This window comes from Mangifera indica, chromosome 1 (genome assembly GCF_011075055.1).
Source record: "Mangifera indica cultivar Alphonso chromosome 1, CATAS_Mindica_2.1, whole genome shotgun sequence".
NCBI lineage: Eukaryota > Viridiplantae > Streptophyta > Magnoliopsida > Sapindales > Anacardiaceae > Mangifera > Mangifera indica.
The window spans coordinates 3,750,713-3,769,672 of NC_058137.1; the positions used below are offsets into that span (position 1 = coordinate 3,750,713).

Genomic DNA, 18,960 nt, shown 5'->3' on the forward strand with positions numbered 1-18,960 from the left:
ATTATTATTTTCTTGCATTTGAAGTAAATTTCTTACTTGTAATAGGTTCGCACATCAACTGTGGATGCGCTGGGTCAAATGGTTGGTCTTATTGCGCGGACTCAATTAAAGAGTGCTTTGCCAAGACTTGTTCCCACTATATTGGAATTGTAAGATTAATTTTATCTCCAATGTTTCAACTAGTTACTAAGATGTTGCATTGCATATACATATTCTCTAACCCTAAGGGTTAGGTTAAGTGGTTAAGGACTTTAGTTTTAACCAAGAGGTTAGTGGCTTGACTTCCTTTGGACCATGGGTATGGCATGTTGTATTATATTATAGAAAAATAGGTAGAAGATAGAAGAGAATGGATTAAATTGGTACAGGTTGCTTCCTATTCCCTATTGTATTTAACTATTTATATACAAAAAAATTTAAAAATATGGGAACCAATCTCATGATCTTAGAAATGGAATCATTAATTATTATGAACAATGACTATGAATTCCTTAGTTAGGGTCAATAATTTACAAGAGAGTACTTAGCTTCCTAAATTATAAATTTCAAATTCATTGGCTAGGTAGGATTTTAGTTTGGAGATTTCTTCAAAGTGATCTACTCACTACTATATCATCCACATAAACGATTAGTATTGCAACTTGATCATTTACATGTTTAAAAAATATTGTAAAGTCTACACCTCTCTGTTGATATCCAAACAACTTTGTAGCCACACTATTGGTCCAAGGTGATTGCTTCAAGCCGTATAGTGCTTTCATAAGTTTACATAGCTTTCATAGAGTTTTTTGACGAGAAAGACTAGGTGGGATATCCATGTGAACTTCTTCCTTTAAGTCTCTGTGTAAGAGTGCATTCTTTATGTCTAGTTGATGTAAATTCCACCCAAACTGCACTAGAGAGTAAATTTCCAAATGGTGTTCACTTTGGCCATTGGAGTGAATGTTTCCTCATAGTCCATTCCATAGGTTTGAATGAACCTTATAGTCACTGGTCTTTCCTTGAAACGATTAACAGATCTATCAACTTTGTGCTTCGTGGTAAAAACCCATTTGCATCCTACTGTTCTCTTACTGGGGGGCAACGAAACAAGATGCCAAGTGTCATTATTTGTTAATGCTTTTATTTCTTCTTCCATTGCCTCCTTTCATCTTAGGATTTTTCGTAGCATTTTTCCAATTCGAGGGGATAGGCTTACAGGATAACCCTGATACAAATGCTTGATAGGACGGTGATATGGACTCGTAAGAGATAAAATTAGAGATAGAATGTTGTGCCATTTTTCTACTAGATTCTTTCAACAAAGGCTTTTCCTTCCCATCTTGTTCCTTATGGCTATTGTTGTTTTCCTCCACAGGTTAAGGACTTCTACCTTATGAATATTCTTCTCATCTTTCTTAATCTCCTCATCCTCATTTTTAGTCTCCCTTTGATCTGTAGTGCTAGTCTCATCTTCTTGTTTTATTGTCCAAGTTAAGTAAAATAGATGAATCAAACACCAACTCATTATTCATCCCATTCTCCCCTTGGAAAGGATACAATGGAAAGTCAAAATAGCCTTAGACTCTATGAATGTCACATCTATACTCACATAATTTTTTGGAGTGTGGATCATAACACTTATAACGCTTCTACATTATTGAATACTAAATGAAGAAGCATTTGAATGCTCTTGGGTCCTATCCACTGTGATTATTATTATGATCTCGAACTAAGCAAGTGTTGCCTATGACTCATAAGTGTACGAGTCAATTAAGTAATACATAAAGATGTTGGTCCCATAGGGAATGATATTAAGTGCTAGTTCGTTTTGTAATTTGAATTGGTTAGAGAAACCAAATATTTAATTCAGAAGAATGAATAAAAATGCAGCAATTTAATTAAAATCAATGAAGAAATTGATTAAAACAAAAAATCAAATGACTAATTATCAAGCAAACATATCTAGGGTTTAAGATTTCATCATGAATCACTTGTAATTGTTAACGGATCAGATCTAAAGCAATAAATTGAAGAGAAATTGATGGGTTGTTATCCTAAATTATTTAATTCTTTTTTTGAAGTTGATTAAGTGTGTAAAAATTAAGAAATTATCTACTTTCATGGTCAAGTATTAATCAAGACCTATTAAAAGCCTTTATGATGATTATAAAATCCACAAGGAACCTAAATTTATTTTTAAATAAAAATTTTAGGTTTAGAAATTGCTTGAACTAATTGATTATCTATCTTTCAATATAAAATCAATTTATAAACAAACTAGATGTTGGACCCAAAACATCAAGCAAGAAAGAAGCTCATAATTACTAAATCAAAGCTTCATCAACATTAAATTAAATAAAAAACCCATCAACAATCTCAAAAATTCATAGATCCATTATAAAGCCTAGGTAGGAAATTTAGCTACTCATATCTATCGTAATGAATCTACAAAAATCAATTTAAAAAAGATTTATCATGTTCAAAATAGAGGAGAAACAATTATCAAGAAGAAAAATGTTAGAGAAAACTCTCGAGTCTTCAAGCTTGATAGGCTAAATCCTCTCTAACTTGATCCTTGAGCTTGAATTTTGAATCTTCCTCTTGGATCTTGTGGTTTTCCTTTGAAAATTTTCTCGCCAAGGTGCCGTAGTCATTCTCCCCCATAAAGAGATGAATTTTTTCTTTTTACAGTAAGCCAACTCGGCCCTAATTTGTTTTCTGCATTTTTTTTTCAATTCCCATCATCAATTATGGGCATAATTGAATTGATTATGACCATAATTGACTTCTGCATCACTTTAACAATTCACGCCCTTTTCTTATTCCGATTCTTTAATTCTTGTCTCAATCAAGCCCGAACCTTACCAAATCATCTATTCAAAGTGTCAAATAAGAGTAAATCTTAAAAGAAAACTAAAATTAAGAAAATTAATGAAAATAAACTAAAATTTACCAAAGACAAACTAATTAAAAACCGTAAATGTGTGTATAAAATACACACATCAACAAGTGCCTGAAAACTCCTTGAGGAATCATGTAGGTTAATAGTCCTTGTAAGATTTCTAAGGGAGCCTTGAAGTCAAGTTCTTTTAGTTGCTTCTAGTTGATAAAATAAGCTTGCTAAAAAGGATAGAATCTCCCTAGTACACCTTTGGCACCCTTATAGTGAGCAAGAGTTCTTTATTTTCCTCCAGAAGATGTTGATTCTTCCTTTTTGCCACTCCATTTTGAGCTGGTGTGTTAATACATGTTTGGTGAACTATGCCATGATCCCATAGATAATCTGGAAGTGAATTTTCATTGAATTCAGCCCATTGTCACACTGCAGAAGTTTGATTTTTGCACTGAACTGACTAGATATCATTGCATGAAATGTATTGAAGCAAGATGTGACTTTACTCTTCACACTCATTAGTTAGACTCATGTTGTCCTATTGTAACAATCAATAAAACTCACAAACCATTGGTGCCCACTAGGTGAAACAACTTGACTAGGACCCTGTAAATTAGAGTGAACCACTAGAAAGGAGCATCACTTTTATTAATTTTAAGGTGGTGTTTGGTTAAGGGTGTATAAAAGTTATTTTGATAATCTATCTTTTATTACTGATATTCCTTTATTTGATTTGTTAGGTAATAACAAATTTCAGTAATAATTTATTATCAATAGTAATGTGACAAGTAATATAAAGGGTAATCTGAATGCTATCTTCACTTTAAGTATTAAAAGATTATCTAGGTAATCTTGATTTTGTTACTATTATATTTTTATTTATTTTTTAGAACAAAAATACTTTCATTTTCAAATAATATAAACATAAAGAATATTTTGGAATAATTACACCCAAAGACATGTAAGTAAAATAATATTTTAATATTCTTTTATCACATTCAACTAAATATAATAATTATTTATATTTACCAATTTTTATCAAATATAATAATAATTTATACTTAGTAATCTTTTAAGTAATCAATCTTTGGGGTAATTTTTCATTTTTGGTAATAAGAGATTTTTCAAACCAAATGCACTTAGTAATCTTTCTTTCTTGCCTCTTCTTCCTTGGTCAGGACACCTGTGAATTTGCTAGCAGGTTTCTTGGATGTTTCTATTCTTTCCACAATAGTCACATTGTAGAGAATCTTTGGTGTAATCTAAGCTTTGATTTAAAGGTCCTTTACCTTGAGAAGTTTGAACAAATATGCTTACCTATTTTGACTAGAGGATGAAGCATTGCGTATCTTCGGCTTTCCTCTTGATAAACATACGAATACATCTGATTTAGTGTAGGAAATGGATCTTGGCCAAGAATTTGCACTCTGATTTCATCAAACTCAATGTTTAATCCAACAAGGAAATCAAATACCCTTCCTTATCCACCACCTTTTGAATTGTGGTTGCATCTTCAACATACCTAGCTTGAAAATCTTGATAATAATTCAATTCTTGCCAAACAATACCGAGTTCAAGGAAATATTGAGCTATAGTTAACTCACCTTGCTGTAAGTCTTTGAAGCAGCATTCCAGATTTTCCAAGCTGTCTCCAATAGCAGATACCCTATGGCGATGTTAGGCTCCATTGTGTTTCTGAGTGAAGGCATGACCAAATAGTTTTCAGCTTCCCATTATTTCACTGCAGTAGCATTTCTGGGTTTCAGCCCCTTTGTTTGAGTAAGATAATCATTTAACCAACAACGTTTAATGAATGATTTGCAAGAGCAAGCCTGGCCAAGTAATTGCTTCTATTGAGCCTTATTGGGCTGATCTACAATGACGAATTCTCACTGAGTTATGAGTTTTCCACCATTTGATCCACCAGATGTTGCGGTGGAATTGGAATAAGCCTTTGCCTCAGTCGTTTTTCAAGAGATCTGTTAAAAAGAGTAAAAAACAGCTTCTTGCTGGACTATAATGCCCACAGGAGACAAAACTGCTGGAGAACCTCATGGCCAAAGATAAAGAATCAAGTAAGGTGGTTAGCAGATCTAGGATCTGATACCATGTAGAAGAAATAGGTAGAAGATAGAAGAGATGGACAGAATTGGGATAGGTTGCTTCCTATTCTCTATTGTATTTGTATACGACAAAATTTACAAAATATGGGAACCGATCTCATGATCGTAGGAATAAAACATTAATCAGCACGATCTATGATTCTGATTTCCTTAAGGTCAATGATTTATAAGAGATAACTATCTCTAATTTTCTGCCTATGATCATGCCAACACGTATAATCACAAGTTGTTCAAACCAGATACATTATTTTCTCAGTGAATTATGTGTTCTGTGTTTTCTGTGCTACTGTTTTCTATGATAGTATTGTTGATTTACTATTATCTATTTTTGTAAACACAAAGAAACATGCACAGTTACTATATGCTGTCTGTCTTTGTCAGGAATATCAAATAGAGATTACAGCTTATGTTTTATTTCTATTTTCTGTTATTTAGGTATAAAAGAGATCAATATACTGCACTTCTTGCAACAAGTAGTCTTTACAATCTTTTAAACGCATCATTACTTTCAGAAACAGGTCCTCCCTTGCTTGATTTTGAGGTACTGCATATGTTTTTCAATTATCCCAACTATATTGGTTTTAGTTTTAATTATCATCATCATCATCACTTCTTTTTGTAGTTGCTAATTAAGTTTAACTTCTACAAGTCAAATTTTGATGTGTTCTAAAGTCAAACAACAATTTTTATTAATGTATAATGGAGGAAGCTTGAGTTTATTTTCCTGATTTCTCATTTTGTTTTATAATCAGATTATATTTTGTATTCATCAGGTGATTGCTGCTGTTTAGCCATTCATTGGAAGTTCCCTCTTCTGACATCTGACATAATTCAGCTCTGTGACGATTAACCAAAACTTATGTGTGATTATCTACAAACTGACATGATAATGCTATGTTAAAAAAGCAAAATTGCTAGTAATTCTGTGTCTTTCACTCTTGTTAGTGTGGAGATAATGCTATTTGTTGCATATCATTTTCTATTGTTGTGTATTTAAAATTATTGATAAAAAAAATAACACTGTAAATTAGAAAATGAAAAAGAAACTTTCTGTTTTTAAAAAAGAACTCTTGGAGAAATATAATGACCTAAATAGTTTGGTGACAGTGTGATCATTGTAAACAAGGTGTGTTTTTATGATACAGGCAGACTATATTTATGGTTATGAAAATAGGTAAGAGAAAGAAGGATGTTCATAGACAACCAAAAAGGAATTGGCAATCAGATACATGAAAAAACACTATAAAGTGACAATACATATCTGAGTTCACCTTCTTAGAGGGTAAGGGGATTAAAATTGAAGTGTTGTTTTATTTTGAGAAGGGATTTGGGATTTTAGACAACAAGAATCCATGCAGTGGTAAATTTCTTCTTCTTTTTTCTTTTCCCAAAAAAATTAGTGCTTAAAAGCGAGTAAGAGACAGGAGAGGAAAATTTAATAAAGCTTTGTTATTTCTCCGGAAAACAAGCTAAAAGGTAGATGGTCCAACTAAGGTAGTCATTTTATGTGAATGCTTAGAGTACCATGTTCCTCTTTTCTTTTTGTATGGCTGATTTGCTTCCAATTTTGGTTTCATTTTTGAAGTAAAAGATTTTCATTGCAAGTTTTATTTGACTATGGAAATATAGATACACAATTAATTGCTAGGCTCTATTTTGATAGATCATATTTAAATTTGCAGGACCTCACAGTTATCTTATCAACACTGCTTCCTGTGGTTTGCATTTATAATGACTGTAAAGAGAGTTCATCTTTTTCAGTGGGACTAAAGGTCATCTTCTTCACTGGCTGGTGCCAGTCTTTATGTGAACGGTCATCATCTGAATATTACAAATTCTATTTATCATATCTGCCTCAAGATTTCTTTTGCCCCTCACTTGTGTTGTTTTTCTTTCTATTTTATCTTGTATCTTTGTGTGTTGCAGACGTATAATGAAGTTCAGCGGTGTTTTCTTACTGTTGGCTTGGTGTACCCGGACGATTTATTTTTGTTCCTTCTAAATGTGAGTGTCGTTTGTAGGGTAGTTTGGTTACACTTTAAGAGATGCATCATTTGTTGCAAACACGATGCTAATCATTGTTATTTTTCTTGTATGAACGACAAGTAATTTAGGATGTTTTTCTTTCTTGTTTAAAATATGGCCTAGTTATATGGTGTATTGCATATTATGATCCTACATGTTGTGATAGCAGAAATGCCGGCTAAAGGAAGAACCTTTGACTTTCGGTGCACTTTGTGTTCTAAAGCACCTCTTGCCAAGGTATCTTCTCTGCCTATTCAGTCAATACTCATTAATCCCTATTTGATTACATGACCTGACTTGTATTTCTTTTTGGAGGTCGTCTGAAGCTTGGCATAGTAAACGACCTTTGCTTGTTGAAGCGGTGAAGTCCTTACTGGATGAACAAAATTTAGGTGTCCAAAAGGCTGTTTCTGAGGTATGTGATTGTGGACTGCTCAGTCTTTATAGTGCTTAAATTGTTTGTGAGACACTTTCTTTTTCTTCTCAATTTTGTAATCCTTTGTTGGCAGTTGATTGTGGTCATGGCTTCACATTGCTATTTGACTGGTCCTTCTGGGGAGTTGTTTGTTGAATATCTTGTACGCCATTGTGCTTTGTCAGATCGGGATCAATATGACCATGAGAGCTCCAAGGTAGGGTTTGCTTTCATTGTAAAAACTATTGAAGGTTTACATCCAACTTTTTTATGGTGGAAAAAATTATATTAACATTGGTTGAAGTTGGTGATAAAGAAGTGGAGGAGAAATAGAGAAGAAGAGAGAATTGGGAGAAAACAGAGACGGATAGATTAGGGAGAACAACAAAGGGGGAATCCAGAAGAGTAAGAAATAATCAAATAGGGAGAAAACTAATAGTCAAATTTATTCATATACCAAGCATCTTTATGAAACTAAATTCTATTTAAACAATGAAATAAAAAGTTTAAAGCAATAAAATAAAAGTTTTATCTAACTTAGGGAACTCAATCCTAAAACATAGAAAGATAATGTCTAAATTGTCCTTTGGATCCTTCCTATATGTTCTATATAATTTAAGGCAGACAACTCAATCCTAAAATGTAGAAGGATAGTGTCCTTTGCATCATTCCTATCTGTTCTACATCAATTGGTTGGAACAAAGACATTCTGTTGAGATGCAACATGCTTACCAAAAGAATATTGTGAAACTATGTTATTATGACAGTGAGAATCAGCTAATTGTGGTGCATCATCTTTCAAGGGTCAAGTTTGGTGTTGGGGTGACCTCTATCACTTTGAAATATTCTATCAATCACCTAAAATGCATTCATTATTGATAAAATATTGCAATTTAATACTAATTTTTTGCTGGTGAAGGTAGGGATATTTGGTCCAGCAGAGCTAAGAGCAATATGTGAAAAGGGCCTTCTTTTAATAACTTTTACAATTCCTGAGATGGAGGTAGATATCATTGTCTTTTAACAGTCATCATAGTCTACTGCTTATTTTATTCTCATCAGTGAGAGCATAGTTTGTTAAAGGGCATCTCACTGTGCTTAGTGAATGCCCTTAACTTTTCACTCATAATATGATCTCTTATTGATATCTAAACTTTTGTGCAGCACATTCTTTGGCCTTTTCTATTAAAGATGATCATTCCACGAGTTTATACTGGCACATCTGCCACTGTAAGATGTTTTATGTGTCTATTTTTTTTTTAAAAAAAAATTATGCAAGCAAATGATTTCTTTTGTTGATAGGGGCAAGCAAATAAGTTTTAGTTCTCATGTCTACTGGCTATTGATGCATGTTTGATACTGTAAACAAGTTTTATTGGAAGGTGGATTTGGATTTGGCGTTCTTAAACTTTGTTTACATATATTTTTTCTTTTCAGGTTTGCAGATGCATCTCAGAATTATGTAGACATAGATCTTCTTATAGCAATGCCATGCTAGATGAGTGCAAAGATCGTGCTGGTATTCCAAATCCTGAGGTAGAATATCTGATGCCCCTTATCAAAAAGTGTGCATGAAAAAGAAAAAGTTTATTTTTTGATATCTATGACTGTCATATGTCACATCCCACATTACTAGCGAATGAGAGCTTTAGTCAATTATAAACCTTGGGCCCTCTCTACTAAATGGAGACATCTTGGGTGAAGAAAGCTTGCATGTTAATTGAAAAAAAATCCATGCGCTGGCTGGGCCCAAAGTGGAGAATAGCTACATAGGTGAGTCTAGGCTGTTATAATTGGTATTAGAGAAGGCTCATGACCCAATTGTGTGGTGTAGCAACCTCACAAGGAGCCAAGTTCATAAGATGGGAAGTTTATCACATCCCACATTGTTAGTGTATGAGAGCTTCAGTCAATTTATATACTTTAAGTTCCCTTGACTAAATGGAGTCATCTTGGGTGAAGGAGGCTTGCCTGAAGTTCTAAAACAACTTTGTACAGTCTAGTCTCCTTGGTTAGGCTTGAGTTGTTGCAATGACAAAGTCATGTTTCACTTTTTAGCCGACCACTTGTATAGTTGTCAATCATCTATCTGGGTGTGCATGATGTATTCAGGAGTTATTTGCTCGATTGGTGGTGCTCTTGCATGATCCTCTGGCTAGGGAGCAACAGGCAACTCATATTTTGATGGTAAGCATTCCTTACACTGATTATTATAGGCAGTTTACAAAACTTAAATGAAGTGTCATTGTTGCTGGGCATTGGTGTAGGTACAAGATAAAATCTAGGAGGTGCATTATCACCATGTTTTACAAAAGTATTAGATAATGGAAGGGAGCAGTTTGTTTTGAATATCTATTAGGTTTCAGGGTTCTGAATTATATTGGGCTTTTCTCATCTCTTCATCCTAACAAATAGGTTTAAGTTCTCTTCTTCTTGCTTCCTCTATCTCTATACTGTGAGTGAGTAATGTGTTTTTGCACTTTCTTGGCTGAGGTAACATGGAATGAAAGATGGAAAGGCTAATAAGTGTAAAGAGGGCATGTCAAGCCAAAGATAAAGGGATTTTAGATCCACTGTTTTTCTGTGGTTAATGTGCAGACATCAGAATCTTTACATTACAAAGAATTGTCCAAAATATTTGATTATGTTTTATTATGAAGCTCCTCATAACACTTTGAGGGAATCATGTAGCTTGGTGTAACAGTTCAAGGAATGGATAGGTTATTTTTAAATGACAAAATGACCCCCGTTTTGTACTTGCAGGTTCTCTATTATCTGGCACCTCTCTTTCCAAAGAACATTAACTTATTTTGGCAAGATGAGGTAAACTATCTTTTATTTATTTTATTTTTATGTTTTTTGGTAAAAAATTCATTAGAAATTGAAGTTCATGTTCTATTGAGCACAGACACATATGGTGGTTTATGGAGTATAGAGAAACTAAAAAAGTATTTGGACTCTCTGCCCTCCAGACAACAATGATTATGGAAATGCACAGAGTTGGTACTTGTTAGTTTTATTTAGTTTCCTTAAAAAAATTAGCAGACCCCAGGTTAAACTAGGATCTGTTAACTTTAAAATTTAGTGCTTTTTTTTCCTGTTAAGAAACTAAGATAAATTATTAAGATGATGGTGCTAAAAAATATTTAAAGGACAAGCCTGAAAAAGAAAGAAGATCGATAGACTATGTCCACTAATGATGCCCAAAACACCAGCCAAACAAAAACCTGAATATAAAAACTAAAATAACCTAGAATTTCCTTTTAGTTTAGACAAATGAAGAAGAAATAAAGATCCCAAAATTCTTTTGAGGCAATCCAAAAGTGAAGCTGTTAGACCCCCAATTGTAAGGTGTATTAGAAGAGGGGTGGTTGTTGGTGTTGGGGATCACGTAGACCAAATATCCCAAGTGATTCTCCATTCATGGGAAAGGGCCATGTGCCCAACTAGGATTGGGAGATTGAGACAATTTGTTATGTCTAAGGAATAAAATGGAGAGGCTTTGGGCAATAAGGGGTGGGGGGTGGGGGGTGGGGGTTTGGATTGGGAAGCTTTGGCTTTGGGGAGGTGACTCCTTGAACAACCGACAGTGCTCTTTTTGTTTTTGTTTTTTTGTGTTAACCCTTATTTTTCTTTCTCTGAGTATTGTTTGACTTGTATTTCTCTAATTTAAATCAATATCACACAGGCTAAGCTTTCCTCTTCCCTGTTTGTTACTAGCTTTTCTTTGGATTGCTGTTATTTCTCTGGTTTTCTTTGGGTTTCTGATCTGGTTCCTAAAAGAAGCGAAAAGCTGGAATCCATCCATGCAGAGTGGATTTTTGTGAACAGTTGGTCATTTAGCTGCCACATCATTGACTTTTGGGATATAATTTTTTTTTCCACTACTACTGCTGATACTGCTACTGCTAATACTACCATTGCTTTATTTACTCTTGTCATTATTTTTGTTTGTGTAATTTAAAAATATCGAGTCTATGATTCTGTTCATGAAGCAATTTATTTTCAATCATATCTCTTTTAACCCCCATGCTTGAAGTGCTTGTAAAGTAAATGGTTTGCTATAGAATTTAAATGGTTGTCATCCTTGGTAAGCTCTAGATTCCAAAAATGAAGGCATATGTTAGTGATACAGAAGACCTAAAGCTGGATCCTTCATACCAGGAGACATGGGATGACATGATAATCAATGTAAGAAGCTTTAGCTTTTATATATATATATATCTTTTATATTTAGGGAGAGGAAGTTCCTTTAAATCTGTTAACTCACCTCTATATTTAATTTGCTGCTGTCATAATATATAAGAAAGCATGACAATGTTATATAAGAAAGCATGACAATGTCAAAGGCCATTTTCAACAACTGGTAAGCTGATGTCTTTTTTTTGATATTTGGTGACAGTTTCTTTCAGAATCTTTGGATGTAATTCAAGACACTGCTTGGGTGATTTCTCTTGGATATGCATTTACTGAACAATACGTGCTTTATACACCTGATGATGAGCATTCAGCACTTCTTCACCGGTATTAATTTTTTGAATTTTCTTTCTTGAATTAATGAAACACTGGATGAAGCATTGCTTATTATTTTTTGGCACTAGAAAAAAACTCTTGGGAATTTGTAATAAAAAAGTACCAGTTGAGGAGTTACAACTAAGGACTACATGTCCATGAGATTAAAAAAGCCTTGGGAAGGCAAAGAAATCTACACACTTATATGTAGTGACTAATCAAAATAGATCACAAACTATAAAATTAGCCCAGAACCACTTCCCAATTGAGATGAAAAAAAGAAGAATCCTTGTGCTCCTTAGCAATTGAAGGCAAAGTGAAGAGGAAACGGACTTATACTGCTAACTTGCTACTGTTTTCTTCTGTTTTGTCATATAAAATGTAAGTAATTTTATCCAAATCACCTAAGAAACAGTGTATCTTGAAAAGGTTTGGTTTATTACCTCTTTCAAAGGCAACTACATTGTCTATGAGAAGTCAATCACAAGATTATGTGATGATCCAGGGCATCTTAGCTTCTAAACAAGCTTTATGTGGGGCTTCTTTTACCTAGTCTAATCTTGAAACTAATCCATTATGTTGCAGGTTGGATAGATTTCTTTCTCACCAAACTGGGAGGGAGATAGATGTTGTATTTTTATTATATTTTTATATATTCACTTTGCTTTAGTACTTTTCAAGGTGTGCAGTGTTGACATATTTGGTATTTATCTTAGGATGCTTTGTTCACATAGGTTTCTGATTTCAATTTATTCACTTTTCTGGAAAATTTTTTGTAGTCTTGTTTTCAATTAGAAGTTTGTATTGTTGGAGTCTTCTCTGTTGTTGTCATTTCATCTTTTCTTTTGCAGTTGCCTGGGTATTCTTCTTCAGAAAGTTGATGATAGGGCTTATGTTCGTGATAAGATTGATTGGATGTACAAACAAGCCAATATTGCTATTCCAAGTAACAGGCTTGGTTTGGCAAAAGCTATGGGATTGGTAAGTCAGAGTTTAATTCTTATAAATGCAGTTTCTCGATGCTTATCATTCGTCCATTAAATTGCTCCCAGGTTGCAGCATCCCACTTGGACACTGTACTGGATAAGCTAAAAGCTATTCTGGATAATGTTGGGCAAAGTATTTTTCAGAGGTCTGTGCCCATACTTAAATGATAATGATGTACTTACACCAACAACCTTTAATAAAATGTTTTCCCATGCATTATGTATTGAGTGATATGATTTTCTTCTGGTTTCAGAAAGATCTCTCCCCTTGTCTGTCCTCTCCGTTTGTTTCAGGTTGAATCTTGATGTTCTAATCATCTAAAACTCAAAATTGATGACCTTTTTTTCTTTCTTTCTTTCTTCTCCATTTTTGTTTTGGTTATCAGATGTTACACAGTGGTTCTTTCAAATCTTGAATCTAAAAATTTTATGGTTACCAAGTACCATGCATACGGATACTTAATTTTCTAGCTAAGAAATTCAAAAAAGCTACTCCCACAAATTCGAGGGGAACTTTGAATTGTGTTTTTTGGATTTTAGTTGTTGATGAAAATTGCTCACCGAGATCGGGCTTTATTGTGCAAACTGTGAGTATGCACAGAGAATGTATGGGCTTTGATCTGAACTATTTGCACTTTCACCTATTGCAGAATATTATCTTTCTTCTCAGATGGTCGTAGAATGGAAGAATCTGATGATATACATGCTGCTTTGGCTTTAATGTATGGATATGCTGCAAGATATGCCCCATCAACAGTTATTGAAGCCAGAATCGATGCACTTGTTGTATGTCGCCCTTTTGTTTGTGTTTTTGACTTAAAGATATCCTTTCATTTGGGGAGTGTCATATTAATTGGGTTTGTAGTTAAATATGCTATATATATTTGTTGGGCTCGTCCACAGAGCTTAAGCTGTTGGGGTGGCCTCTCTAATATTATGTTTTTGCTTCTTTAATTTCTGACCACTACCAAATCAAATGGTTTACCCACTGGGTTTTTCTTCTAGCTTATATTTTTGAAATTGGAAAATATGATAAATTTAATAGACTGACTGAGTAAACAGCAAAGCCCGATATCTCTGCTTGAGATATAAGTTCAGAAACACTCTCTGTTTAGAGGATGCTATCCTTATCTCTTTGATTATTTTGAGATACAACATTGTGCAGTGTTATCCCATGATGAATCATGGGAACAATTTAAATAAAACTCTGGTTATTACTCTTACTCAGTGGAGTCCTGGGATTCCATTTAACAAATTGCAATCAACTGAAGATAATTAGTTGAGCCAAAGTGGACTTACAATTTACTGTTCTATAAAGCGTTTTTTCTTTTTCTGTAATCAGTAGGAATGTGGATGGAGATGTTTTACTTTGTAATCATCTTGATTAGTTGAATATCAAGGCATTACATAAGTAAAAAGATAATAATATTAAATTTTTGTAAAAAAATTAAGAGAAAATAGTTATTTCAGCCAATTGGAGCCAATAGCCATCCTCTCAATGCCTTTGGTATTCTTAAGTTGATGCTTTCTATGTAGATTATAGTTAAATGTGCATGCTCTGCTGTTTTATTGTGTTATTATTTGTGTGACCCTTTTCATACAATAGATAACTTAGTTATATGCTTCTCTTGCCTGCAGGGGACAAATATGCTTTCACGGCTTCTTCATGTACGCCACCCAACAGCAAAGCAGGCTGTTATAACTGCTATCGATTTACTAGGTTTGTGTTAAATAGTTGCTGTTTTTATGTTATTATTAGTTAGGAATTTTTTCATACTTGTTTTTTTCGCATATTTCAATGAGAATTGTTATTTATATGGACTTATCAGTGCTTTCATTTACTAAATTCCTTACATGTTGCCCTTATGAGACTGCTGTCAAACAGTATTAATGACATTTTGGAGTTCACAATATTCTGTAAGCTCACTTTTAGTGGATGATTTTTGCGTATTTTCGGATTGGTTTGAGTTGGCATGGGATTTTATTTTCTCTTCTCCATTCAGTGCTTATTTTTGGACATTATGTATAATTTCAATAGTGACAGATTGGGTGTGCATAATTTTATTGGGGTGCAAAAGAGTTTCGGGCTGTCAAAGTTTTGTACTAGATGCATATGTAACAAGAGAAAGACAAAAACACTCCTAATGGGCTGAAGAAAGTTTTCTGCAATTCATATTAATTATTGCAGTTGAATGTTGTAGAGTTATATACCTTTTGCGTGCTTGATGGTGGTTAATTTAGTTGGTGAATTTAGAACAACTTCCTCATCTTTGTCAGCATCTTAATGCCTTTGATGATATATTTGAATGTAAAAGTGATTAAGCTTGAAACTCATAGCCACTGGAATAAAAACATAAAATCACTGTGTTTTTTTTTGTCATTAATAAAATGCTTTAACAACCTGAAGTATTTCTTCTTCGTTCATCTCAATTGGGAAAAGTTTTTGAAGTGTTTAGCTTGGGTTGGGGTTGTATAGAGAAATGGGTTCTGTTTCTGTTGGCATATTTTCGGATGCTAAGAGTTGCCCTTATTTATTATTGAGGATGGTTGGTTCCCTTTACACATGTAGCAATTTCTTTTTTTTTTCCCACTTTAACACATTTTGAGTTTCTTATTAAAAATGAAAAAAAAAATTTAGTTTCTTGTTTTATTCTCTTCCTACTGCAAACTTATCTCCTTAGGGTAACACGAGTGGGTCGGTAGATCCCCATTTGTTCTTTAGAGCCAAAAACTAGAAGTCAAGGCTGTGCTTTAGTGCAGTTGGTTTTTAATTTTCAATCATCACATCATCCAGAAAGCAAAATGCTGAGGAACAAAATCAACTCAATTGTCAAAATCAAAGAATAGTGTAGTTAACCAAGTACAGCTTTTATCTTTTAGGGTAGAAATGGGAGATTGATGTTTGGTCTGTCGGTGTATTTATCAACGCTAGTCTTTTCAGTTCTTTCATACTTTAAAAAATGTATTTGTTATCGTCCTGGTAGTGGAAGATTCGCTTCTCGTAGCATGTGGAGCACTGTGAAGAATAGTTATGTAATTTTAGAATCGAGGAGGCATATCCCTAGCTAGAACTTGTATAGTTTCTCTTACAACCTTCTTGAATTTGAATCTGTGGCATAAAGCCTGTTAATTGGCAAATGATTCTGTTTTCTAATATTTTATTGTTCTCAATATTGTGAAGATGTCTTAATTGGCAAGTAATTCCGTTTCTATTGTATTTTCTCTAATAAATATTGTTAATATCATATATGAAAATATCACATTTAGGAATGGTTATCATGCAGGCCGTGCTGTCATTAATGCTGCAGAAAATGGTGCATCTTTCCCTTTGAAAAGGAGAGACCAGTTGCTCGACTACATATTAACTTTGATGGGCGTAGATGAAAATGATGATTTTGCTGATTCAAGTCTTGAACTTCTACGCACTCAGGTGTTTTAATTGCATTGGAATGATTATGTATAGGAGCATTAATGTCTTGTCCTTGAAACTCATATTTGAACTTCTTTTGACCATTTTTCAATCTTGGTTATTCTTCAGGCCCTTGCTCTAAGTGCGTGTACTACCTTGGTTTCCGTGGAGCCAAAGCTGACAATTGATACAAGAAATCGTGTTATGAAGGTACATTTATTTTTTTTGATTATTTATCATTAACAATTATCACTTATTTTCATAATCACCTTGTTCACAGTCTAACGGAAGTGCTCTAAAAACTTTGACAGGCCACCTTAGGGTTCTTTGCATTACCAAATGACCCGATAGAAGTTGTCAATCCACTTATTGACAACCTTATTACTCTTTTATGTGCGATTCTTCTAATGAGGTATTCTTTAATTAGGAGGTCTATGCTTTTGTGAATGCCCTCTTGGAAAACATCACATGTTTCTTCTTGTTACAATTTTTGTTCAGCTCCATCTGCTTTGAGAGTAACCAGCTACTCCCGTAGAGCTTATTGTAGAGTCTTAATTGTTTTGTATTGCTGAGTATATCTAAAGCAATTAGAAAATATATTTAGTGCAAAAATTTAAGGAACCCCTGAACTTTTGTAAAATATTATTAATATCTCTCTCTTTTTTTTTTTTTAAATTATCAGGAACCCCTTGTTAATATTCCATACAAAATAGATGTTACCTTTTGAAATATCTTTTATACCCTCAACTATTAAAACCTTTTCTGAAAAAATATTGATTCTGCATTTTTCTGTGAAGGAAACATATAAGTTGGCCAATCTCCAGATTTCTTTTTTTGGTAATAAATGATAAAAACTATAAATTAAAGAAGAGATTGAAGTATGTATATCAGTCAATTAGAGCAAATCTTGGCATTGCCCATTAGAGACTCTGTTAATGTATGCTTTTTTGAGATTATGTGGGATTCTCTAAATATCAGTTTTACTAGTACTGCTATTGTATCAGTATTCTTTTGCATGCATTTGCATTTTCTTCTTGTATTTAGTTTTCTTTCTGGAGACTCATTACACCCTCTAGTCTAGTTGTCCTGTCAAGGTTCACCTTTAAAAAGAATCCCACAAAGAATAGGTGAAAACGTGTGGTTTTATTTTAAGTTATTGCACATGTAAAATCATGTACTGAACACTTAATGACCCATCTCCTCTCTGGAAATATGTGTTAACATTTAGTGGAGAGGATGGAAGAAGTCGAGCAGACCAACTATTGCATATTTTGCAACAAATTGATCAATATGTTTCTTCACCTGTGGAATATCAAAGGAGAAGAGGTTCTCTTGCAGTGCATGAGATGCTTCTGAAGTTTCGGACACTTTGTGCTGGTGGCTATTGTGCACTAGGCTGCCATGGGAATTGCACACACAACAAGCAGATTGACCGTACTGTGCACGGGAATTTTTTAAACTTACCATGTAATTGTGTTTCCTGAAACAACTAACTCTTCTGCGCTTTCCTCTAACTATGTCTTTTTTCTTTAGTTTTTTAGCTTATGGTATGACACATTTTCTGCTCATCTTTCAGCAGCATATGTATTTCCCAGTCGTGAAGCCCTGTGTTTGGGAGATAGGGTGATAATGTATCTTCCACGTTGTGCAGACACTAATTCTGAAGTTAGAAAACTTTCTGCTCAGGTATGAATTTTGTAGGCAGTTGGTAGTTTCTCCTATGGTTAAATACTTGCAAGTCTTTTATATAAAGTTTAGTAGCTCTCCAAATTTATTACTCAGAAATTTATTCTTCCTGAATTTTTATTTTGGTAGATTCTTGATCAGCTCTTCAGCTTCTCTCTTTCACTTCCAAGGTCTCTTGGTTCGAATTCAGTTGTGGATATAGAAATGTCTTACAGTGCGTTGTCCTCCCTTGAGGATGTTATTGCCATTTTGAGAAGTGTAAGTTCATTTTATGTCTTATTATTAGAAAATTGATGCCTGTTTATATCTGCTTACCTTCTAATTTTTGGTTCCCCTTCTGTGTACTCAGGATGCTTCTATTGATCCATCAGAGGTTTTCAACAGAATTGTTTCTTCTGTTTGTACTCTGTTGACGAAGGACGAGGTAAGATTCTATTTCACTAAATATGTTTTACAGTTTCTTTTAAGACACCAGCATTACTTGTGTGATTTCTTGAAGCTTGTAGGCACATTGCATAGTTGTACCACGGCTATATGTGATAGAATTAAACAGTCTGCTGAAGGGGCTATTCAAGCTGTAATTGAGTTTGTTACAAAGAGGGGAGCTGAACTGAGTGAAACTGATATTTCAAGGTTTTTCTTAAAAATATTTCATTTAGTTCTGAACTGAAGCTTTTAAATTCCTGATGTATATGATAGAGAAATAATTAAAAATATATTAGAAGGCTGATTATATCTTTGTCACCAGGACCACTCAATCTTTGCTCTCTGCTGCAGTTCATGTGACTGAGAAACATCTGCGGTTGGAAACTCTTGGTGCTGTATCTTTATGTCTATTTTTGTATTCAGAATAATTGGTGCTTAAGTGTATGTTTCTATTTCTACTTGTTTTCATCTGCTTTTAGTTGATTCAACCGTGGAGTTGCTTC

General features: G+C 33.8%; 1 protein-coding gene across 6 annotated transcripts in view; it reads left to right on the forward strand.

Moving 5' to 3' along the window:
• LOC123200447 (protein SHOOT GRAVITROPISM 6) overlaps positions 1-18,960 on the forward strand; it is a 29,795-nt gene that overhangs the window by 4,091 nt on the left and 6,744 nt on the right. For 5 of the 6 annotated variants that reach the window (XM_044615674.1, XM_044615817.1, XM_044615886.1 and 2 more), the window contains 27 exons: positions 46-149; positions 5,434-5,539; positions 6,681-6,770; positions 6,925-7,002; positions 7,193-7,260; positions 7,339-7,438; positions 7,533-7,655; positions 8,358-8,441; positions 8,603-8,668; positions 8,876-8,974; positions 9,551-9,625; positions 10,202-10,261; positions 11,540-11,629; positions 11,841-11,962; positions 12,802-12,931; positions 13,003-13,082; positions 13,587-13,722; positions 14,575-14,656; positions 16,221-16,366; positions 16,475-16,555; positions 16,657-16,757; positions 17,574-17,812; positions 17,922-18,031; positions 18,161-18,289; positions 18,381-18,455; positions 18,531-18,664; positions 18,780-18,852. In XM_044615674.1, the coding sequence (XP_044471609.1) occupies positions 46-149; positions 5,434-5,539; positions 6,681-6,770; positions 6,925-7,002; positions 7,193-7,260; positions 7,339-7,438; positions 7,533-7,655; positions 8,358-8,441; positions 8,603-8,668; positions 8,876-8,974; positions 9,551-9,625; positions 10,202-10,261; positions 11,540-11,629; positions 11,841-11,962; positions 12,802-12,931; positions 13,003-13,082; positions 13,587-13,722; positions 14,575-14,656; positions 16,221-16,366; positions 16,475-16,555; positions 16,657-16,757; positions 17,574-17,812; positions 17,922-18,031; positions 18,161-18,289; positions 18,381-18,455; positions 18,531-18,664; positions 18,780-18,852 (2,781 nt within the window). The remainder of the gene's footprint in view (positions 1-45; positions 150-5,433; positions 5,540-6,680; positions 6,771-6,924; positions 7,003-7,192; positions 7,261-7,338; positions 7,439-7,532; positions 7,656-8,357; positions 8,442-8,602; positions 8,669-8,875; positions 8,975-9,550; positions 9,626-10,201; positions 10,262-11,539; positions 11,630-11,840; positions 11,963-12,801; positions 12,932-13,002; positions 13,083-13,586; positions 13,723-14,574; positions 14,657-16,220; positions 16,367-16,474; positions 16,556-16,656; positions 16,758-17,573; positions 17,813-17,921; positions 18,032-18,160; positions 18,290-18,380; positions 18,456-18,530; positions 18,665-18,779; positions 18,853-18,960) is intronic. The other variant, XM_044615735.1, reaches the window with a different exon arrangement.